The following is a 22,882-nucleotide window of genomic DNA, read 5'->3' as shown; positions in this document are numbered from 1 at the left end:
CGGGCAGGAGGTTTTGATCGGTGGGGGGGAGAGGTGATCAGCGGAACGCTCGCTTGTCTGGCCCGCTGGCTCGCTCACCCTGCAACCGGCGCACTCCTGCAGGAAGTGCGCGAGGTGGAGCACGGCGCTCGTGTGCTTCTGCCCGTCGCGGCCCGAGTAGCAGAGGAAGATCTTGGGGCGTGAGCGTTCGCCCACCGCTCCCACGAACTGCGAGCAGACCTCCGAGCTCTCGTCGTCCGTGAACTCGTGGTAGCCTCCCTCGGCTGAGACGGGGGACACACGGAGAGAGAGCCGGGGGACACACGGAGAGAGAGAGCCGGGACGAGGCGAGGGGAAGGGGGCGAGCGGGCGGGAACGGGAGAGGTGGACAGGGCCAAAGTGAGTGAGCGGCGATTGGGAAGATTGTGATGGTGGAGGGAGAGTATGAGGGGAGAGTGATAGGGTAGCAATTGAGTGGATAGTCAGGAGGTAGAGACAGGAGAAAGGATAGAGTGTCATGGGAGAGTGAAAGAATTGAGAGGGAGGGAAAGGAGTGGTAATGAGGGAAAAGCGGTAATGAAGAGAATGACAGAAGAGTGGTGGATTAAGGTAGCGATGGCAGAGTGATGATGAAGGGAAAATAATGGAGGGATCGATAAAAGGGATGGAGAATGATAGGGAGAGGACAAAGATGGTTGGCCGAGAGGGAGGGAAAGGGAGAGAGGAAACAGCAAGGGAGTAAAAAGGAAGGAGGCCACGCCAGGCCGAGTGTTTCCCATTAGCCGCACATCTGACACCCGAGACCATTTACGTTTCATTGCACTGCACACGGTGGACAGGCCCGCCGCCGTGCGTCACCTCCCCGCGACGCTAACCGGGGACACGTTTGCAAGCGCCCCGGCGCCACCGCTAAAGCCCTCGACGTGACCGAGCGCGCTCGTTACCGTCCCACGCCGCGCAAATTTGCAAAGAGCCGGCGGGGAGCACGGAAGGGATCGGCTTAAGAGCGCGGATAGCGCTAGAAGGCGGCTTTGTGGCTACGGTCAGCCGGCGCCGCGTTATTAAAACGCGGCGTACCGCGGAAGAAAAAAAAAACATGGGCTGGTGAGAGAGAGCGGCAGGGTCGCCTCTCGCGGAGAGACCGCGACGGACTGCGGCGTGAAACGAGCACACGGTCACCAGCCGGCGTTACTTGGACGACGACTAACGGCCATAGACGTGAGCTAGCAGAGCACGCGGCTAGACCGACGCACTCATCGACGCGTTGGGGCACGTCGGCTAACCGCCTGCTCTGCTCATGGCGACCTTGCACTCTCTTGGTTTGTGACGCGAGAGAGAATAATTAGGAATAGAAAACTCAACTAGGCAATTTTTACTTTACCAAGTAAGGCCCACTAAACCTTACCTGACCACAAATAATAGCTCTGATTGGCACGGTTGGCTACATACGTCGCGAAAGAAGTTCAACATGCATGCATACAACGAAGCGGCTTAGCATGTGCCAGATATTTGAAATGCATATGTCAAAATGTGGAGGGAAAAACCAGAGGACCCGGAGAAAAATCCACGCGACCACGGGGAGAGAGAGAGAGAGAGACACGCAAACTCCAAATATACAGCAGCAAGCGTCAGGGGTCGGGATCGAACCCACGACCTCCTGTATACCTGGCGAGGCAGTTAACATCTCATAGCCACCGCGATGTCAGTCTTCCCAAAAGATTATTTATTCCCCCCCCCCCACACCGTGATGTTCGGCGCGTGGCGGCGGCGGCGTCTCACCCTGCGTGTTGCTGCGGCACACGAGCGTGAGGAACGTCGCCACGGCGGCAGCCGCCACGATGGGCACGGTGATGGCGATGGCGCGGAGAGGCCCGCTCCACGGGGACGGCGGCGACACTACGCGCCCGCCGCGAGAGAGAACATTGTCATCACCGCCGCCGTCGCCGTCACACCGCCGTCGTCACACCATCGTCGTCATCGTCACACCATCGCTGCCGTCGTCACACCATCGTCGTCGTCGTCACACCATCGCTGCCGCCGTCACACTATCGTCGTCACACCATCATCGTTGTCGTCACGCCAAAGACATCGCGGTCGCTGCGCGCCCGCCGTGAGAGAGAACATTGTCATTGCCGCCGTTGTCAACACCATCGTCGTCAAACCATCGTCGCCGTCATCACACGATCGTCACCGTGGTCACACCATCGTCGTCACACCATCGTCGTCGTCACACCAAAGACATCGCGGTCGCTGCTGTCATTACAATTCATGTCCACTGTTATCATTGCTCATCATTACTGTCACTAATATTATTATTCATAAGAGGTTTTTTTGGGTTAGATCGTGTAAATATAAATGTGCCACCACCCGACACAGGCAATTAGTACATTTTTTATTATGTAAACAGAACGTGCCAATTCGTTGCGAGTACACCACACCAGTGTGTTGAAGAGCAAATCCACAACATTTAGAATCTGATTACAACATTTCGCCAGGAATGTTCTGTTTACGTGACAAACCTTACTAGTTGGCTGTGTTGGGTGGTGGCGGGTTTAACGATACATTTATATTTATGAGATCTAACCCAAAAAAAACTATATTACGGATGATATTGGTCGCGAAAGCCTAAGTGTTAAACATTATTATTACTGCTGCAGTAATTACACTGTCCTTTGTCATCTCAGACATCACATCAATATGCTTAATGTAAGAATTGGCAGAAACATTTGGCGAGCGCATGACTCGAAGCGAGTGAGACTGAGCAGCCCGATTTGCAAACGTCTGTCCGTGTGTATGCATGCGTCTTGGTCCATTTGCAATATCGTGAAACCACCGTTCAAAATTTCAGCGCGACATTTTCGGTTTGTTCGGGATGACCGCTTCCCGATTGGGGTGCTTTTTCGGGTCGCACGGTCAGACAAAATGCCACGGAAGATAGCAAGTAAGCAGTTGTGGACGAACTGACGACGCTAAACGCAGCGCTCGCGTCAACGAAGCCCCCCACCCCCCCGCCCCACCGCAAGGAGAGAGGCGCAGAGGGCCGCGAGGGTACGGCTGTTACCGTGCGTGACGGTGAAGATGGCTCTTTTCCTCTGGGCGTCCACGCTGTTCAGAGACACCTGGGGGAGGACACCGGAGCTGTCATCGTCCACCAGTAGCAACTCCGTGTAAACTCGCTCTCGCCTGGACTCAAAAGTGGACCACGGCGAGTCCTCGCACAGCGCGTCGTGGCAACAACGCGTCGTGGCAACAACGCGTCGTGGCAACAACGCGTCGTGGCAACAGCGCGTCGTGGCAACAACGCGTCGTGGCAACAACGCGTCGTGGCAACAACGCGTCGTGGCAACAACGCGTCGTGGCAACAGCGCGTCGTGGCAACAACGCGTCGTGGCAACAACGCGTCGTGGCAACAACGCGTCGTGGCAACAACGCGTCATGGCAACAACGCGTCGTGGCAACAGCGCGTCGTGGCAACAACGCGTCGTGGCAACAGCGCGTCGTGGCAACAGCGCGTCGTGGCAACAATGCGTCGTGGCAACAGCGCGTCGTGGCAACAGCGCGTCGTGGCAACAGCGTCGTGGCAACAGCGCGTCGTGGCAACAGCGTCGTGGCAACAGCGCGTCGTGGCAACAACGCGTCGTGGCAACAACGCGGTTCTTCTATTCTGCAGCACTGTTCGCACAGCGCGGAGCGCGCCCCGTTGTTGCAACGCAGATTCTGGGCGGGTCCGTGATTAACTACTTTCGTGAGCTGCGCACCTGAGCGGAGTCATAAAGTAACGCGGCGGCGTACCCTCCTCATCCGCCGAGGTATTTTCCCCGCCGTGGGATGGCTGCAGGCTGATTGTAGAGTGCAAATGTGATTCAGTAAGCAGGAAATTCCTCGCTTAACACCGTTTTCGCTCGATGCGACACTTTTCAAGAAAGCATCCACTACTGTACCGCGTTAAATGAGGGGATTACTGTACACATAGCAATCATCGCCCCCAACTGCAAGAACTTGGCACGGCCCGCCTGAAAAAGGGTCATGAGTAGAGTCTGTTGCTTTCATCACGCGATTTGGATATAACCCGATGAATGTATCAGGGAACACATTTTTTTTTTTAAACGCGGATGCGAATTGGCTATAACGCGATCGAGTGAACGGAACTCCGTCGCACGAGTAGCGTCATCGCACAAGGCGGGATGCTGCTGGATGCTTCTCGACGCGACCCACGAGCCTCGGTCTTTGTTCAGCCTGCGTACGCACCCCACGTGTTATCGCGGACTGTTCTTCACCCTACATTATATATGATTTATTATAAAGCGATTTTTCCATAAAGCGGTGCTCTTCGGGAACACAAACTACCGGGCTATAGGAGAACGGACTGCACTCCTCCTTCCCCCGGGGGGGGTCACCCTTGATCAAGAGCTTGGTGCTGGCTCAATGGGTCTTCTCCCCGGGGGATACCAACAATAAAATACACGGGATTTGAGATGAGCGAGAGGCTTTCCCAGGTAAACAAGCATCACCGCCAGTCACTGTGAATGCTGCAAACGGTTTTGCTGCATTAGTTGTTACTTTCCACCCCCTGCCCCTCCCCCAGTGAAACCTAGAGAAACTCTTCTCTCTTATCAAGCAGTGCAAGGGCTGGGAAAAAAAATCAAAGCCCGAGTTAACGACAGCAAAGTGTCGAGCCAATAATAACAGCTGAAAATCTGAAGAATTACATTGAAGCCGCCACCCCCACCTCCTTAAAGCCTCACCGCTTCTCCACTACCCGTTCTGTTCCTCTTCCCTCCCTCCGCCGCTCCACTTATCCCATCCCCGTTCCTAACCCCTACGCACCCCCCGATCGTGCTCACCCATTCCTCATCCCCTGCCACGCCCCTGCCATCGAAATACTCTCTTTGTTGATACAGTTGTTTTTATCATATCAGCAGCCGTCATCAGAGGCGCTTTATAAATATATATAAACGAAAATTGCCCAGTGTCTTCAGGGTACCACAATGAAATAAACGGTCTCCGAATATAAGTCAGCAAAAGTCTTTCCCTCTATTCTCTGCTCTGATCAATGCCCAATGAGTCCACGCGTCTATCCATAGGACAGCCACTGTTGACTTTCCCACAAAGTGGTACTCATTGTATAGGCCCCAGAAGGGATGGTGGGCTGAGTAAACCAACCAACCAGGACCTCTGAACCTTATTTGAACTCTAAACCTTGTGACTGCAAGCTGCTCACTCTACAACCGTGCCACCTGGCCGGGTTAAACGTTAACCCAAAATAGGACATTGTCTAATAAGCCAAAGCTAATGACGAAGGTGACGAAATTCATGGAGTTGTAATTATCACATTGAGCTTGCACACCACTGCCAAAGCACTCCCGTAATTATTATATTTTCGCGATCAGAGGCGGATGTTTTGCGGTGGGTACCTCGATGACGTAAGTGGCTCCGGGCTGCAGGTTGCGCAGGCTGACCCAGCCGTAAGTGAAGTTTTTGTCCTTGGGCTGCGATCAGGGGGGGCAGGGAGAAGAGTGAACAATGAGGGTCCCCAAAGCACCACAAGCACGTGACCTTGTAACACGACATAACAAGGCTACATGTTTCTTTGTTTACACTGTTTTTTTTATTACGTTAAGAGCATTCATCGAAGCCAATCTATACATATAAACGAAGATAAGACCACCAATTGTACATGTGAATCGCACCTCCGATTAGCACAGTTGGGCTACGTACGGTGGCGAAAGAAGTTCAACGTAAATACGTACGACGAGTCGGGCGACTCCAGGTGTCTACCACCACCACCACTAACAAAACTCCGGCCGTCGCCGCCGTCGCGGCCACGCTCCGGCCAGCCACCGCCACTTGGCACTCACCACGCGCACGGCCGTCTTGTTCTCCGAGACGGGCGAGCAGGCGAGCAGGGCGGCCCCCAGCGGCGGCGACGGAGCGGCGCACGCCTCGGGCCGCACGCCCGCGTACACCACGTACGACTCGACGCCAAACGACGGCGGCGCCAGGTCGAAGGTCACGTTCACGTCCGTGCCCTGCTGCGTCACGTTCACCGTCTTGGGGAACCAGTCTGCGCGCGCGGGGGCATGCGCAAGAGGAAAACTCTTCGCATTGAAAAATCACGCCCACCGCCGCTCCCCGCTGCCGCCCCCCCCCCCGCGCATGGATGATGTTACGCTTGGTAAAACGTGCGTTTGTCTTTGGAATAATTGAGTTCGCAGTGCAGAAGCCGGTGGGGTAGTTGTCGGGCCAAAATGCAGAGTGCCCTGCTTTCACGTACATCCTGCGACAGGGATATTTGTCGCATGGCTGTTAAACTCATGGGTTGTTCTTTTTTATTTTATTGTCAGAGCAGGGATTTTTCTTTTTTATGAGAAAAAAACGAATGCTAAATTTTGGTGTTTTTGGTCGACGGGGCTGGGGGCTCTCAACTCACTGCACTTGAGACTCTGGTTTAATCAGGGGTGACTGAAACTTGGATTGGAACCCATGATCTCAAGAGTGCCTACTCAGTGCTCGGACTCCTGGGCCACCTGGCAACCTCAAAAGCGATGTCCAGAAAAACGACTACAGTGATTCATATGAGCGGCTATGCCGGGTGTTCCTTGACCACACCCCCACCACCACCACCGTGAATTCTCATTTAAAAGCTCCGTCACCGGACAGGTGGGCAAGCCCAGATTTACGAACGCCATAAATAAGTTTAACACGTAGGAGGCTTTTACGACCAATATCATCCATAACAGGTTTTTTCTGTTTGGTTAGATCGCGTAAATATATAAATGCGTCGTTAAACTCGCCACCACCCGACACAGCCAATTAGTAAGGTTTGTCACGTAAAGAGAACATGCCAATTCGTTAGGAGTAGAGCACACCGGTTTGTTGGAGAGCCAAGCCACAACATTTACAATCTGAGTACGACGTTTCGCCAGTAATTACAACTAGCTTCATCAAGCGACAGCCAGATTAATGACACGTTTATATACTTACGCGATCTAACCCAAAAAACACTGTATTATGGGCCATGAATAAGGGTGACATTCGAACGTGCAACATTGAATTGTTTCAATGTTTGCAAGCACCAAATGCACGCTTAGCTCCGATCCAGAACACCCCACTAGGTGGCAGAATTCAGTGCAGACATTCACACCACCAGCACAGTTCCCCCTACAGCGGTGGTTCTCAACAGCGCGGTTCCCCGGGACCACCGGGCGGTCCACGACGCTCCTCCAGGTGGTGTGTGGCGGGGGCTGTGATGCTAAACGCGGGTTGATCTGGACAATAATGACGTTTTAAAATCTTTTGCTTTGGACATTAATATTTTACTCATGATATTTATCTTCAAAATGAAGTTAAGCAAACTACCCTGATGAAACTACCATAACCCTAACATCTAAATGCCTACCTTAAAACCCAAAAAAACCTTATAGCTGCGCACAAAAAAATACGTTCTGGCCATATGAATCATTATGTATTCCTGGCATTTAGAGAGAGAATTGAATGCGTTTTGCTGCCAGGGGTGGAAGGGGGCTGGGTGGGAGGGTGGCACACGGAAATGTTTGCATCGGCTGAGCGGTCCATGGGCCAAAACAAGTTTGAGAAACCACCACTCTAGAGCAGTGGTTGCCACCCGGCTTCCGCTGCGCGAATCGCAGGAGGCCTGCGAGGCCACAGCAAACCGCCCCCCCCACACTTAATTGTTGCGGATCGGATTTTCTTCACACAACTAAACGTAGACTCATGGACGGAGTTTGCGACGAGGGGGAGGGGGGGGGGCAACGCCCCGCCCAAACTGGAAACCTTTATTAATTTATTTTCAGCAGTTGCTAATTCAGATTAAAAATAAATGTATTATATGCACCCCCGATTCCGAATGTTAGGGACAAACGAACCCCTGCCCACCCCCCCCCCCCCCATATATAGAAGTAAAACTACACCAATCTATGTAATGTTACTATGTACGGTGGTGTGTGAACGTGTGTTGAGTATTGCCAGTGGGTCCACAGCTCAAGAGAGATTGGGAACCACCGCGTCTCACTGCACGGCTTGCTGGAGAGGGCACTGTGAGAGTGCGAGCACTCGCATGAGTTCAGGTTGACCCAGGACAAAGGATGATTCGATGGGCAGTAAACTACGTCCGACTGGGGCGGCAGTGGTTAGAACTCGTGACTTTGCACGGTTGGCTACGTACGGTGTGAAATAAGTTCAACATACGTGCATAATTAATCAAGATGTTGGGAGTTCAAGTCGCAACAATTATTGTAATTAAGATCCGTGCCGCGTACCATCTGTGTCAACGCAGGACGCTCCATGAAATGGAGCCTAAACAACACAGCTCATTAAGGCCCTTCCTGCTATGGAAATAAATAACATCTAAAAAATAAATAAATAATCTGCCAAATCTTGGGGCCGTTAAGAGGACTGCCACTCTGTGGGTGGGAAGTTAACAGTGCTTGTCCTATGGATTAACTTTCCCCGACCCATAGGAATGTGGAATTTTCACCACTGGCTTCTGATAATAAGCAGGAGATGTGCACAACAGCATGCGAACGTTAACTTGTAATATTACAGTATTTTATACTCACAAAGGCGTTACACGTTCCCAGCGGCGAAGAAAAACTGCCGTCAAATTTTACACCTCAAGCAACGGAATATAAGGCCAACAGAGAATCGTGAAGATACCAAAACCATGCTGTCAAAATAACAAACTAAACATGCACAGGGAAATAAGCTAACTGTAGTATTCCAAATCTAATTGTAGTGTCGGAAAACAGCCTTCGAATTGAGACTCGCACAGAGACCCATAGTTTGCCGTCCTTCGCACCACACCTCCGATTAGCATAGTTGGCTACGTACGGTGCGAAAGAAGTTCAACATACATACGTACGAAAGCCACGTTGTGTTTTTTTTTACAGCCAGGATCGTGAGCGCACATTTCACAATTCATCAGCCAAGCAATGTGTCTTGCTGCTCTAATCAGCAATGGGGGGAGGCACTAATCTTGTGTTGGCGGCAGAACAAATTCCATATTCCTGTGGCAGGAGCCAGTCTCTCCAAAAAGACAACCGTTGCTGACTCGCAGCAAAAGAGCACTCGCTATATTGGTCCCCCGAGGGGCGATGGACTGAGTGGACCCCTGTTTGGGACTTGAAACGTTGCAACCTTATAACTTTTGGCCATGTTATAATTAAGAGAACCTCCGTGTAAAACAGAACCAGGTGTAGTGTCGGAGGGAGACGCAGCCAGTCGAATTACAGGCGCAAAAGAGGCCCTATTTAGTTTTATTTGCCGATGCATTTCTTACGGGGGCGCGGCTGTGCGGTTCGCGCGACGCGTGTGTGGGAGCCGAGATGGTGCCCGCACACTCACCGTACATGCATTCGTTGTTTCCTTTCCCCACCACCTCCTCACAGGCTGCAGACAAACGGACAGAGAGAGAGACAGGGGGGGAGAGCATCATTAGACTGACTCGATACACAACACAGATTGCAGAGGCATGAGAAGGATTCACAAGTCCCAATCTCCATCGCCATAAGACTCTTGTCTTAATGGTCTCTCACCTGTTTACAATTAAAGTTTGTGTGTGTTGTGTATTACATGTGTGTTGTGTATTACATGTGTGTTGTGTATTACAATTAAAGTTTGTGTGTGTTGTGTATTACATGTGTGTTGTGTATTACATGTGTGTTGTGTATTACAATTAAAGTTTGTGTGTGTTGGGTATTACATGTGTGTTGTGTATTACATTTGTGTTGTGTATTACAATTAAAGTTTGTGTGTGTTGGGTATTACATGTGTGTTGTGTAATACAAATTAAAGTTTGTGTGTGTTGGGTATTACATGTGTGTTGTGTATTACATGTGTGTTGTGTATTACAATTAAAGTTTGTGTGTGTTGGGTATTACATGTGTGTTGTGTATTACATGTGTGTTGTGTATGACAATTAAAGTTTGTGTGTGTTGGGTATTACATGTGTGTTGTGTATTACAATTAAAGTTTGTGTGTGTTGGGTATTACATGTGTGTTGTGTATTACATGTGTGTTGTGTATTACAATTAAAGTTTGTGTGTGTTGTGTATTACATGTGTGTTGTGTATTACATGTGTGTTGTGTATTACAATTAAAGTTTGTGTGTGTTGTGTATTACATGTGTGTTGTGTATTACATGTGTGTTGTGTATTACAATTAAAGTTTGTGTGTGTTGGGTATTACATGAGGGCAGGAGTGGTGGCGTAGCAGTTAACACATTGCACTGCGAACCTTGCCACCTGGGTTTGATTCCCATCCAAGGCTAATATCAGTGGAAATTGATCTTGGAACCGGTCATAGGTCTCCCATGGATGGACTCAGCTTTAAATGGGTACCTGATATTGCATGTAAACACAAGCACTGCGGAGACATAGGTGGGCAGGCGTGGCGATCGCCACCCCCCCCCCCCCCTTGTGTGCTGTTCCAGCCTGAAATTTGTGCCCGCTAACAGTACTTGCGCCCCAGAATTCTGTTGAAGGCTACACAGGGGATCTTTGTCAATGTCGGTGTCATCAGGCGTGCGGCCTTTGGGGTTAAAGGTGAGTAAACAATCTTGCTCAAGCCTTGGCGACCAATGACAAAAAAAAATTCAACGAATAATAACATTTGTTTCACGATAACGAGGATGGTGGCCCTGTTGATGGTGGCAGCGATAGTAATGGTGGTGGTGACGATGGTAGTGGTGGTGATGAATGTGGCGATGACATTGCCGCTCATGGCAGAGTCGTCGGCGACAATGACGATGATTATTCCAGTTTGCGTCTGGTAATATTGCGTTCCCCGTTGGAAGTGGTCATGCTACCCCCACAAAGTCACCAGGCATCGCACAAACTCCTGCCAGTACGAGCCGAATTTTAACGTGGGCAAGTTATCACTGCTCATGCGAAAATCACACATCCGGCTCTGCCACCATAACCTTGATTAACGTTTGCCACCGCCATCAACAATGTCGGCAAACGTCAACTCAAAACGCATCCCCCCCCCCCCCAACCTGCAGTGACCTGTAAATGCCACCACTGCCGACGTTCTCGGGCTGTGGTCGTTCTTGTACAAGAATTTGTGCATAGCTCAAATAAAGTCCGAGTCAAAAACAACGTCGCTAAGGCCGTGTGTGCTGGTAGCTCTACAGGACAGCTGGATGAAAATCACCCGCGTATTGTTTGTACATTCGTACTGCAAGCTTAGTTGTAACGTTTTTACGACCGTGAAAAATATTATCCACTTTCGGGTCATTCCAGTAAGGCATTTTTTTTAAAGGACCAGAATACATTCTTTCATCGAGCCCTCTTTCAGCATGAAATCTGATCATGCCCTACTCGTGGTAAATAGGGGGTTTGCTGGGGTTCATGGTTTTATTAAAAAAAGATATGTATTTATTTGTTCTGCCTTTCCAGAGATTGCATAATGAGATTACACAAGGACAGTTCGGTTGAGCTCCAGAGCAAATACTTTAACAGAAGTGGGATATCAGGCACATCATCTGAGAGGAAGAAACTTTTAATCTGTTCAGCCAAAAAAAGTGGCGGCTGAAAAAACATTTAAAAAAATATCGAGCAGAATACTCGAGGGCAAGTGGAGATCCTCGGAAAGGAACACTCGTGTTCAGTTTAAAAGCAGCACGCAACACTGCCGAGTACTGCGATGACAGGAGACATGCCCCCCCCCCCCACCCCGCATTTATTTCCATCATTATTTCATGCTGTTGCTCCATATCACTGGGAAACAATTCGCAACCGAGGATCTCCCGACGCAAAAAATATTTGGAACTTCTGCGAATTTTCCCCCGGTACCCGGACACAAGAGAGAGACGAGTTTTTTTGTTTGGGTATTCAAAACAACGGAAAATGAAACCGACCGCACACAAGCAAGGCAGACCGCGATCTTTCCTGGTACAACCATATTTCCAAGTTCCAACAGTTTGCGGCTTCCGCAGCTTTCCAACGGTTCCAAAAGTTATCACGAGCGGCGGGGGTCGTATGACCTCGGCATTTCGTGCGACTGCAGCAGGTAAAAAATAAAAAAATCCATCGCCAATTCCACCTGCCCAGGTGCTCATTTATCACTTCTCCCCGCCGCATTCCGCCGAGGGGACGTGCACTCTGCCGTATCAGGCGAAGATCTCTGGTTGAGGGCTCTTGCCAGAGTCCAAACAACGCCACCCTCCCACCTCCTGCCGCCATCGCCGCGCACACGCGCGCGTTCCTCCACACTCAACGCACGCTTCTGCGGGCTCTGTGTATGCGCCTTTCCCAGTTTCTCGCCAGCCTTACGGCAATACCTCAGGAATACATTGCGCTCGCGCGTGTGCGAGTCTGTGGCTGTTGAGGAGGCTAGTGAAGGACGCTACTGGTCAGTTGGAGGCAGTCGCCCTCCGACAACAACGGAGGGCAGAGGAGCGACACTCACAACGAGCGGAGCGCCGGGCGGCGATAATGCAACAAGCCGGCACAGTAGGGGGCACAGCTGGTGCATCTGCCAGCCATCTCAGTCAGTAAACCCATGGCACCTGGGTCTGTCCCGTCACCTTCTGTCAGTGAGCCTTTGACACGTCACGTGGCCTCAAAGTACACCTGGCCTGGCACAGGCACCGTGGTGACGCACCTAGTGGCGAATGGCGGGTATTGGTATTGTTTGGGGGGTATGGGAGTGGTAGTGTGGTGGTTAATGCACTGCGAAGAACCCGGCCACCTAAATTCGCTTTCTACTCGCAGTCAACATTGTGGCCCAACATCGGAACCATTCCTGGGCCTCCAAGTATCTGGCGTGGTTTGTAAACATCAGCACTGGGGAGGAAAGGGCGACCGAGCATGCTGCTGGCAACACCGCCCGCGTTCACACGTCGTACCGGCCTTCATACTCGACATCTGTGAAAGAGAGCTTCATAGCTCATCGCATTTCTCCAGGATATATAAAGAGTTCTGATTCATAGCTGCTCGCCAAGTGCACTTGCCCCAACGGCCTACGTAGTCTGACTGGAAAATCTTTAACTTTATCTTTGTGCGTGTGTGGGTGCACTCACTGGCGCCCGAGGCAGCGCCCCAAGCACACGACACCTTCGCTCACACGAGCAAAAATAATCCCTTAATGGGCAACTCCTGCGAGAGACCCCCACGCCAGACCACCTTTCATTCAGCCGGCGTCTGGAACAGCGCCACAATTAGCGAGGGCGCGTCCACCTTCTCCCACACCCACCCAGGTGCACCTCTCGCATTCCACCTACCCTCCGCTCGCGCGTCAATTCCCACCCCACGTTTCAAGCAAGCGGCTCATCCACGGTGCGGCGGGTCCACGGTTGGACCGCTGCTCTCTCGCTCATGCCAGCGTGCACGGCCGGCAAGCTTCCTTGGAAGTCCAACCCCTGCAGGTGCCGTGCACTTCTGGAAAAAAGCGGTTCTAGAGAAATTAGTTTTCTATCTAAATTAAGTTTTCAATCCAGATTGAAAACCCCTTTCTTTAGAACTGATTTTTGTATTTCTTTAGAACTGCTAGACTGAAAACTCCTTTCTTTAGAACTGATTTTTGTGTTTAGTTTGTTGTCCTTGCCCTGTACATCTGAGTAGCACGGTTGACGACGTATGGCATCAAAGAAGTTAAACGTACACGCACACGACAGTCAAAGCTTCAGGCCATCAACTGTAACAATGCATTATGGAATTCAATGTGCAGGCTTATGCCTACGTTTGAGTGACGTGTAACATTGATTTGCGTTGCCGAGGTATTAAGCTGTAGCCATTGTGGTGGCGGTGATTGCAAATACAGTATTTTGAAGCTGTGCTTGTTAAAAAAAAAACAGAACTGCTTTTTGTATTTCTTCAGAAGTGCTTTTTGTGTTTGTTGGCCTTCCCCCTGCACCTCCGATTAGCAACGGTTGCCTACGTACGGCGCGAAAAAAGTTCAACAAACGTACGAACGAACACACTGCCCCCACAGTCCTGCGTGTCAAAAAAAACACGTGGGGAGTCTAAATGCTCAATGAAGAAAGCCTGATCACCCCGAAAACTGCACTCTCGTTACAAGCGGCCACAGAAACGTACGCGCGTCGCGGCAAAACTGCTCTTACCTCGCGGGGGCCCTTAAAGTGTTGGTGTGCACCAGGACGTTTTTTCACAGTCCGGACACTTTACGAGAGTGGGGACTCCCGTTCTCGGGCTGTCCACCATAGACACGCCAAACTGGTGTTGTTGCTGCTGCTGCTGCTGCTATTTTGCACGACGTGGAACGAATCTTTTTTTCCCAATCCGTCATTGAGTTTTAGTCTCGAAGGAATACGCGCGTTGGTAGTGTTTTGCACGTGTTTGCGGATGTGATAAGCGTTTTTAAGTTGATAACTATACGACGCTTTACTGCTAAACATGCAAATCACCTGCATTGCGCCCGATCGCCCGACCTCAGAGGTCAAGCAGCGTTGGAGACTAGACACTGCTTAAATAGGCGACCTCTATGCGTACAGCGGGTGTTATAGGCTGTTGCGGAGCAACGTTTTCGGCAGAATACATTGAAACAAAATCCACTGTTGCACGATATTGACGTCTATGCTTTTTGCCCTCACCCGCCTGCACTGACCAGCATGGTGAAGTATGATCAGCATGAGGAGACCCCCTCATCCAGCGGTGGATTGACAAAAATACCGATTAGCACGGTTGGCTATGTACGGTGCGGATAAAAAAAACTTCTACATACATTTACGTGCAACATATGGGAGTGCAACCAATCTCATGGCGTAACATCAAAAGCAGGGCAACGTCTCTGTATCCCAGCACCAAGCCTTGCTGCGTCACCACCACCGAGACCCTACATTTCACGCCTCTCGAAGCCGCATCGAGAATCCTGATGTGCTCGGTAAAAAAAAAAGTCGCCGCCAATTAATTAGTTCGAAAACGAACGGTCAACTTTTCACGTGTTTTTTTTCCTTTTCTAAATGTTTTGTTTCTTCTCTAGAAAACCCCCCAGCCAGCCAGCCAGCCACCCAACCACCCACCCGGAGAGACCCAGGGGGTAAAAATCGACGTGCGCTGACACGAGAGGTTAAAGAAACGCACGCGGCGTTTCCCACAGACTCGCGGACTTGCACTTGAATGGCGCCCGCCCTCCTCCTCGTCCCCGGGTTCCCGTGGCCCCGTGGCGTCCAGCGCCGGCTATTCTGGCTCCTCGTTATTACTCGGCCGTGCGCGCGACGGCCAGGTCTTGTTCTTACAAAGGTGCGGGCCAGCGGAGGGACCTAATCCCGTCAAGCCAACAAAGATGGCCCGCAGCTCCAGCTTAACTGCGCCCCTCTTTTCAGCGTAAATCTTTTGTGACCCTCTGCCTCTGCTGATTTAAAAAAATAAAATTCTACCCAGCTCCTTCTTCCCCCCCCCACCTCCCGCTGCCCTACTGCCTCCTCCTGCACACCAACCACCAACCCTTCTTTCTCCCCTCCCATCAACGTCCTTCCCCCTCCACCTCTCCTCCTTGCACACACAAGCCTCCTGGGTTGTTTTCAATCCATTTATTGCGACCAACTGCCAGGCAACTGCCAGGCGGAGGCCCGGTCGTTGTGGCAACGCGTCTCGGCCCAATGGCCAGGCCTAGCCGATCACAGGGAGGCCCCCCCCCACCCTAGCCTAGCTGAATGGGCCCCACCGCTACTTACGGCCATTACTAAGGATTTGGCAGAAGCGCACGGAGGCTCAGAGGGCTGGACTAAAGAAGCCCTAACAAGACCAGGGGACAAAAGCGTGTGCCGGCATCACGGAGCTATACAAAACACCGGGACGATTTGTACTGGAAGCACTTGTGCAGAGAAGGGATGCATATTGCCAAGGTTCCCTAGTGGACAGTGGATTGTTGTACAAACCACCACGTGTTGTTTTCGCCCCCCCCCCTCACCCCATTAACTTGCGTTGCTCCGAAGCGACAAACTCCGCTTGGAAAATTCGACGACGAGTTGTTTGATGCAACCATCTAGATATATTTCTCTTTGTTCTCTGTTAAAGTAGATTAGGGTCAGTAAAACAAAAATATACACGAAGACCCACGATTACTACTGTGCTTTTCTGGTGCCCTTGTAATGACTTTCCAAGATGCGGCGCTATAGAAGTTCTCGTTATTATAATATTTTTACGTAGTAATCCTTCAACAAAGTGGAGTGGTGGTCCAGTGTTTAACGCACTATACTTATAAAACCCGGTAACGATGTGTGCACCGACCAGCGTGGTGGAGTATGGTCAAACAACCCCCATGAGCGGACATGTCTTCATAATCACAAATAGGTCAATATGGCAATTAATCAAATTACCCCAAAAAATCCATGGCTACATTAAAACTTTAGGCTTTTTAATTGTATTAATTCAAATAGCCAGAAAAAAAGGAAACACCTAAACATCTAAACCATTTTCCAGAAATTGTTTTGTGGAGCCACATTGAGGAGCTATGCCCCAAAAGAAGCTCCTGGCTCAAGAAGTGCGGAGACTCTGGCAATAGCTCTGGTGCGGTTTCTTGAGACAGAACCGGGCCCCTCCCTGCGCCGTTTCTTGAGTCACAAATGGGCCCTCCCTGACTGTGCCGTTTCTTGAATCACAATGGGCCCTCCCTGTGCCGTTTCGTGAGCCACAACCGGGCCCTCCCTGAGCCACAACCAAGCTCCCCCTGTGCCAACACATCCCGGTTGCCGGTGGTCGTGAAAAACGAAGCTATCGTCCGCTCACTGTAAGTTCTCCTCTCCGCTTGCCCTAGCCGACATTAACAGCAGCGGCAGGAGTGATGCAGTTTAATCAGCGAGTTCCCTCGACAGCACTGGCGGAGCCAGTAATAAATCGGCATTTTTCAACCCCCACTGCCACTGTGTAGCATATTACGTGCCAGGGACTCTATGAGATGATAGGACAATAGTCTGAGTCCATAATTGGCAATAAGTAACAGCAAAGCAGTTATACGTGACTCAGAATTGTGCGCAGTTGCATATAGAGTACACGACTTCCCTGAAGGCATTCACATTCAGCGAGCGCGTTGCCGATCACACACAGTTCGAATTTGACCCTCGATCGATGGCTGCGCCATCGCCGCACACGCGTCGAATAAAAAGCAAGGGACAAGTCCTTACTTACTAACAACTCCTCTATCATTTTTCATTGCTGGAGGGGTTGCCGCCCCCCCCCCCCCACCTGAAAATCCTGGCTCCGCCATTGCTCGACAGCCAATAATCGAGGTCCGAATGCCACCTCGCTCCGATTACGGCGAGCTGGAGAGTTTACCGGAGGGGCTCTGCATTTCCCCTTTTTCTTTGCTCATTTATTTCTTTATTCCGTTCGGCAGAACACTCTTTAGCCCAAGTTTAGTATTTACCTGCTCACCTTCAGAATTCCCAATATAGTGATGTTTCTAATGATGGTCGGGACAATCGAGGGATGGGATGAGCAGTGGTGTAGTGGTCAGCGCACTATGTTATGAACCTCGCGAAATTAGTTTGATTCCAGGCCACAGTAAGATTTGAAGCTGTCTTGCGACCCCCCCTCAACCTCCATAAAACTCGTGATAAGCAGCATAGTGAAGTATGGTCAAATAACCCTCACAACTGACTAGGCATGGGGAGGCCTTCATGCTAGCAGAGGACTGACAAGGGGCCGTCAATTATTCTTAATTTAACAACATACAATGCAGAAACATTACGGATAATTTCATGATGAATAAATAAATATACAGGCGCATCAAGTGAATGCACTACGAGCGGGATTTGCAAAGGGTGTGAACATCGAACGTGAGCGTGATGTGTGGTCATGGACAACAACAAAAAAAAGAAGCCTGCAAACAAAGGAACAAAGACTTTTGGCCATGGTGGACGAACGAGCCTCACATTTTGTCTTGTAAAGAAGAACACGGCTCAACTGTCAACCCACTCCATCTGCGGTCGGTGCGGCAAAACCAACCAAATTCACCGGGAGGACTTTAACTTTTTTACAAAATGAATGCAGAGACGGCAGTCTCTCCCCTCCCTCAGCTTACTTTTCGTAAAGCGCAAACGCACGGCGCAAGGGGCCCTTCGCCGAGGCGCCCGGATGGCTTTCTGCATCCCAAAGCGGGCACGCGTGAAAGAGCGAGGTCACATGCCCCAGGGCTGCGGGTCACCCTGCAGGAAAAGAAGGGTCACCCGGTGGCACGTAAAGACACGCCGGGGCCGCGGAGGGTAACTTGTCTTGGTATAAGGTCGCGCGCCATGGTGCAAGGTCAATTTCCAGGGCGCGAAGGCCTCAACACCGGAGCTTCAAGATCACCCAGGGAAATTAAAGGTCACACACGTACGGCAAAAGCAGGATATTAGAACTTGTGTTAAAACCCAGTTTTCATAGGTGGTCACCGACCCGCTCCAGGCTTGGTGACCATTGAACCCATAACTGAGCTTAGCCGGAGGTGGGGAAAAAGATGAATTCCCCCAATCCCCTCTCTATTGGTCACGCGGATTTGCATTTACAGACGACCTTGCTCTGCCAAACTCAAGCAGCCACCTTCAATGATGTCGAGCCCAGCTTGAACGGAGGGAGCAAAACACGACGGAGGGGAGCTCTCCGGACTATTGAGGCTCAAAAACAAAACCACCACAAAACAACGGTCACTGCATTTCACCTCGCTAACCGGAATGCTGAAGGCACCGTGAAAGTCACCTTCTGCGGCAGCGATGTTGCGACGCGACTCCACTCTGACCTATCGCGGAGCGAATCTTGACCGTGCCCTCACCTGGCCGCTAAGACCAGGGGGGGTCAGCATGGTCACAGAAAGCCGGAAAGCACAATCTGGGGAGTGTCGACGTCGGTGCTACGGATGTCGGCCATGGCCCCCCTTGTTGTGGGCGCTCGAGTCGAGCGCTGCGCAGCACCGGCACGGACTACAAGTAGCCACGCTCCACTGTTGGTGTCCACAAGTAGCCACGTTCCACTCTGTTGGTGTCCACAAGTAGCCACGTTCCACTCTGTTGGGTGTTCAACTCAACGCTGCATTGCAGAGGTGCATCGCTGGAACACTCAAGCCGACCCCAACACTCTGGATTCCCGTGTTTTAAATATCTACATTTAAATGAAGACGGGCCGGCTAAAATGTCGAGATCTCTCTTTCTTCAGAGTTAAGCTAAAAGAGCCCTGCTGATAAATCATTTTATAGACTTGTAAAATTCTAAATCTGTTATTCACTGTGGAAAAATACACGTCACATCTTGAAGATAACAGCCAAATCCGATGCTTGAACATCCATTTCCCAGCAAGGTCTCTACTCGAACGACTGTTGCAGACAGCCAGGGAAATGTGGTAAGAGTCCATGTGAGTTGCATTTCTGGTCCACCGGGGAGGCAGATCCGTGAACAGATTTGTGTGCGTGCGTAATGAGGGCACCGGAATTGGGGAAGGAGTTCGGAAGTCTGCTTCGCTCATCAGGGATCTGGAAAGGACATTCAACCGTGGGCGGGGTTCACTGCCCGCTGGCACGGTCCCATGTGGTGTGCGCCTGTGTGCGCGTCTCTGTGTACGCACATGTGCGCACGTGCGTGCGTCTGTCCGTCAGTGCGCATGTGTACAAGTGCTCGCTAACGACACTGGGCCCAACAGCCTTGAAACGGCAATACGCGGGATCTGTGCCTTCATGTCCAAGTGCCTGCACGTGCGCGCGTATCTGCGTGCATTTGTGTTTGCGTGTATTTGTGCATGCAAGCGTGTGTGACCGGGTCGCTTCTGAAAAAGAGCTGTAGAGCTCAGTGGGCCTTACATGGAAAGACAAAAAAAGTTAAGTTCAAACGGACGTCCCTCCGTACCCCTGGTTAAGATGTTGCAAGATTCGCAGCTTTCTTCCACTGCATGCTTATCCAGCACTAAATTACCCACCTGCAAATTGACCATAAATGCCTCCTATTTAAAAAAAGGCGGCTGCTGCTGCAGACAATGCTGGCCTGCCTGTACTGGCTTGGCTGCAATGAGACACCTTGTGAGTCCGAATGAAAGACAAAGATAAAGACAAAGATCCCCCGTATAGCCTTAACAGACTGTAGGGGCAAGTGCTGTTAGCGAGCACCTATGAAGGCCGGAACGGTACACGAGGGGATGGGTGGCCAGCACCACGCCCGACCGCCTTTGTCTTCCCAGTGGCAATGTTTTTATCCACCGCACCAGCTACTCATTTGAGGCTTAGTCGACCTAGGGGAGGCCCGGGACCGGTTCAGATAATCGTCACTGGTGTTGGCCGTGAGCGGGAATGGAACCCGGGTCGCCAGGTTCATAGCGCAGCGCGCTAACCGCTACACTACCGCTCCCCATTGAATGAAAGACAGACACACTCACACACACACGGCAGACGCAAAACAACTGCACGAATCTCTAGAAAAGGGAGTTAACTCGGGGGATTTCGCTGCCGACCAAACAGGCTCTAGATTAGCGAAAAATTACGTCTTTTTTACGCATCAAAGTTTTAGGGGTAATTAACGTACGTTATAACACGCACTGTCGGTGCACATCCCATTGGATAAAAATACGCAGCAGTCGCTCACTAAAACCTGACGCCACACTTTTAGGCGGTTTTAACAAAACCCATCTGCTGTGGTGATAATCCAAGGGCAGGAGCGATTCGATTCAATTATTGGTTGTTTCGTTTGTTTTACAAAAAGTTGCGGGATTGCCTTGGTAGTGGAGCACAATCACAGCAACAACAAAAAACATCATCACAATCGTCATCACCAGTGCCTTGCAACGGATGGATATACATGAGGCTGATATTTCTGGCAAACGGGCCCTCATTCTGAGCACATAAATGATGTGCTCTAAAGAAGGGCCACTGCCAAAAAACGTTGCCCATTATGTATTTTCTGTTACGGCCACGGCGTTATTGACGAACGCGTTGAGTTTCTGTGTAACCCAGGTCGCCCATGAAAAAAGAGGCGATTGTCGTTTCGCGAGTCGCAATAGGTGTAGGGCAGTGGTGGGCAACCTGTGTCCCGTGGGGCCCCTCATGGAGGCCTAGTCTAGGTGTACCCAGGGTGATGCATGGGGCCATGGTCAGTGCACAAGCACTATGTCGAGCTTGCGGCCCACTGGGGTGAAGGAGAGCTGCTCACGTGGCCCACTGACTCATCTGGGTTGCCCATCACTGTTCTACACTATACACTACACACAATACTACATACTACACCATACACTACACACGCTTTACACTACACTATACACTACACACAATACTACATACTACACCATACACTACACACGCTTTACACTACACTATACACTACACACAATACTACATACTACACCATACACTACACACGCTTTACACTACACTATACACTGCACACAATACTACATACTACACCATACACTACACATGCTTTACACTACACTATACACTGCACACAATACTACATACTACACCATACACTACACACGCTTTACACTACACTATACACTGCACACAATACTACATACTACACCATACACTACACATGCTTTACACTACACTATACACTGCACACAATACTACATACTACACCATACACTACACATGCTTTACACTACACTATACACAACACCTGTGGTGGGTAACCTATGTCCCGTGGAGCCCCTCGTGGTGGCCTGGGGTCTAGGTGTATCTAGCGGTGATGTGTGGGGTTATGGTTAGCACGATGTCGAGCTTGAGGCCCCCACAAGGGGGAAGGAGGGCGGCTCGTGTGGCCCACCAACTCGTCTGGGTTGCCCATCAGTGGTGTATTGCGCGTCCACTGGTTAGATAACGGACGCTGACCGAATGACATTTTGTACTAGGGGGGGGGGGGGGATGGCAGTCACACTAAACTCAAATCAGTTATTCACGATCTACTTCCACCAAACGAGTCTCGTGCATATTGATGCCCAGCTGTTAAAAAACGCACACCGTCGGACGCCCCCGGCCACAACTTAAAAACGACGTACCGCCGCATTTAACGACGTACGCATTACGAACGACGAAGCGAGCGTGCAGTTCAGCGTTTTTCGCGAGAGCGCCACTTTTCAGAATATTCCAGCCAGGCTCCCTCCTCGTCAAGGAAACCCGGCCACGACTGGAAACAAAAAAAAAGCTACAAAAATTAAAGTACAACTCGAGTGTTGACCCCTGTAGTATCTGTGTCCTGTCTACTGTGACCAGCTCCCCCACTCTCCCGTCACCCTTTAAAAGGCCGCGCGCTTAACCCACCCACTTGATCTAAACTTCATGCAAACTCCTGGAGTGGCGGCGGCGTGCAGCTTTCTGGCTGCCGTCGTTCATCGACTGTCCCACTTTGGGCAGTGCCTGCAAACACTCCCGCATTTCCTCTCCTCCATCTCTCTTCACTCTCCCCTCCCTCCTCCTCCTCCTCCCCTCCAAGGAGACCCGGCTGAAGTATCCGTCCGCTTACCCGCACCCCTGACCGTACGTGGTGGCGATGTACGCCCCCCCCTGCCCCGACCCAGCCCCTCTGCCATCAAACACCACCCCACCTCCCGCCTCTCACCGATCCTCTCATCTCGCCCCAACATTAACCCCAGGGTGACCTCCTGTTTACGGCCGCACGCACACACACACACTCGCGCGGAGGTGGGGGTGTGTGCGAATGGCAGACTTGGGGGCACCTAGGCCTAATCTGATCCTCAAGAAAGCCGTAAAATTTGAGTTCATAGCTACAGCTCACCAGGGGGCCCCGTGTCACAAATGTGGGACGCGTTTTATTGGCGCCATTCAGCCTCGTGATTGGAGGCTTTGTGCTCACTCGACGGAAGGCAAATTAGACAGACACTGAGGTTCACCAAGAGTCACGGAGGGTCAACATCTCCCCCCCCCCCCCCCCGTCACCACCACCGCTCCCTGACAAGTCCTGAGCCAGCGGTGGAAACTCCACATTTCTATGCCCGAGGCCATCCTC

At 51.1% G+C, this 22,882-nt stretch overlaps 1 protein-coding gene across 1 annotated transcript in view; it reads right to left on the bottom strand.

Moving 5' to 3' along the window:
* The window catches only part of IL17RD (interleukin 17 receptor D), a 91,366-nt gene that overhangs the window by 9,691 nt on the left and 58,793 nt on the right, over positions 1-22,882 (bottom strand). Inside the window, exons 6-11 of the mRNA XM_032966670.2 lie at positions 9,343-9,387; positions 5,838-6,043; positions 5,394-5,468; positions 3,041-3,098; positions 1,759-1,875; positions 79-263 (exon numbers count right to left, since the gene is read on the bottom strand). Coding sequence (XP_032822561.2) covers positions 79-263; positions 1,759-1,875; positions 3,041-3,098; positions 5,394-5,468; positions 5,838-6,043; positions 9,343-9,387 — 686 coding nt within the window. The remainder of the gene's footprint in view (positions 1-78; positions 264-1,758; positions 1,876-3,040; positions 3,099-5,393; positions 5,469-5,837; positions 6,044-9,342; positions 9,388-22,882) is intronic.

The sequence above is a fragment of the Petromyzon marinus genome, chromosome 36, assembly GCF_048934315.1.
Source record: "Petromyzon marinus isolate PM22_M1 ecotype Great Lakes invasive population chromosome 36, UKy_Petmar_22M1.pri1.0, whole genome shotgun sequence".
NCBI classification, from domain to species: domain Eukaryota; kingdom Metazoa; phylum Chordata; class Hyperoartia; order Petromyzontiformes; family Petromyzontidae; genus Petromyzon; species Petromyzon marinus.
This window is presented reverse-complemented; position numbering and strand designations above follow the sequence as displayed.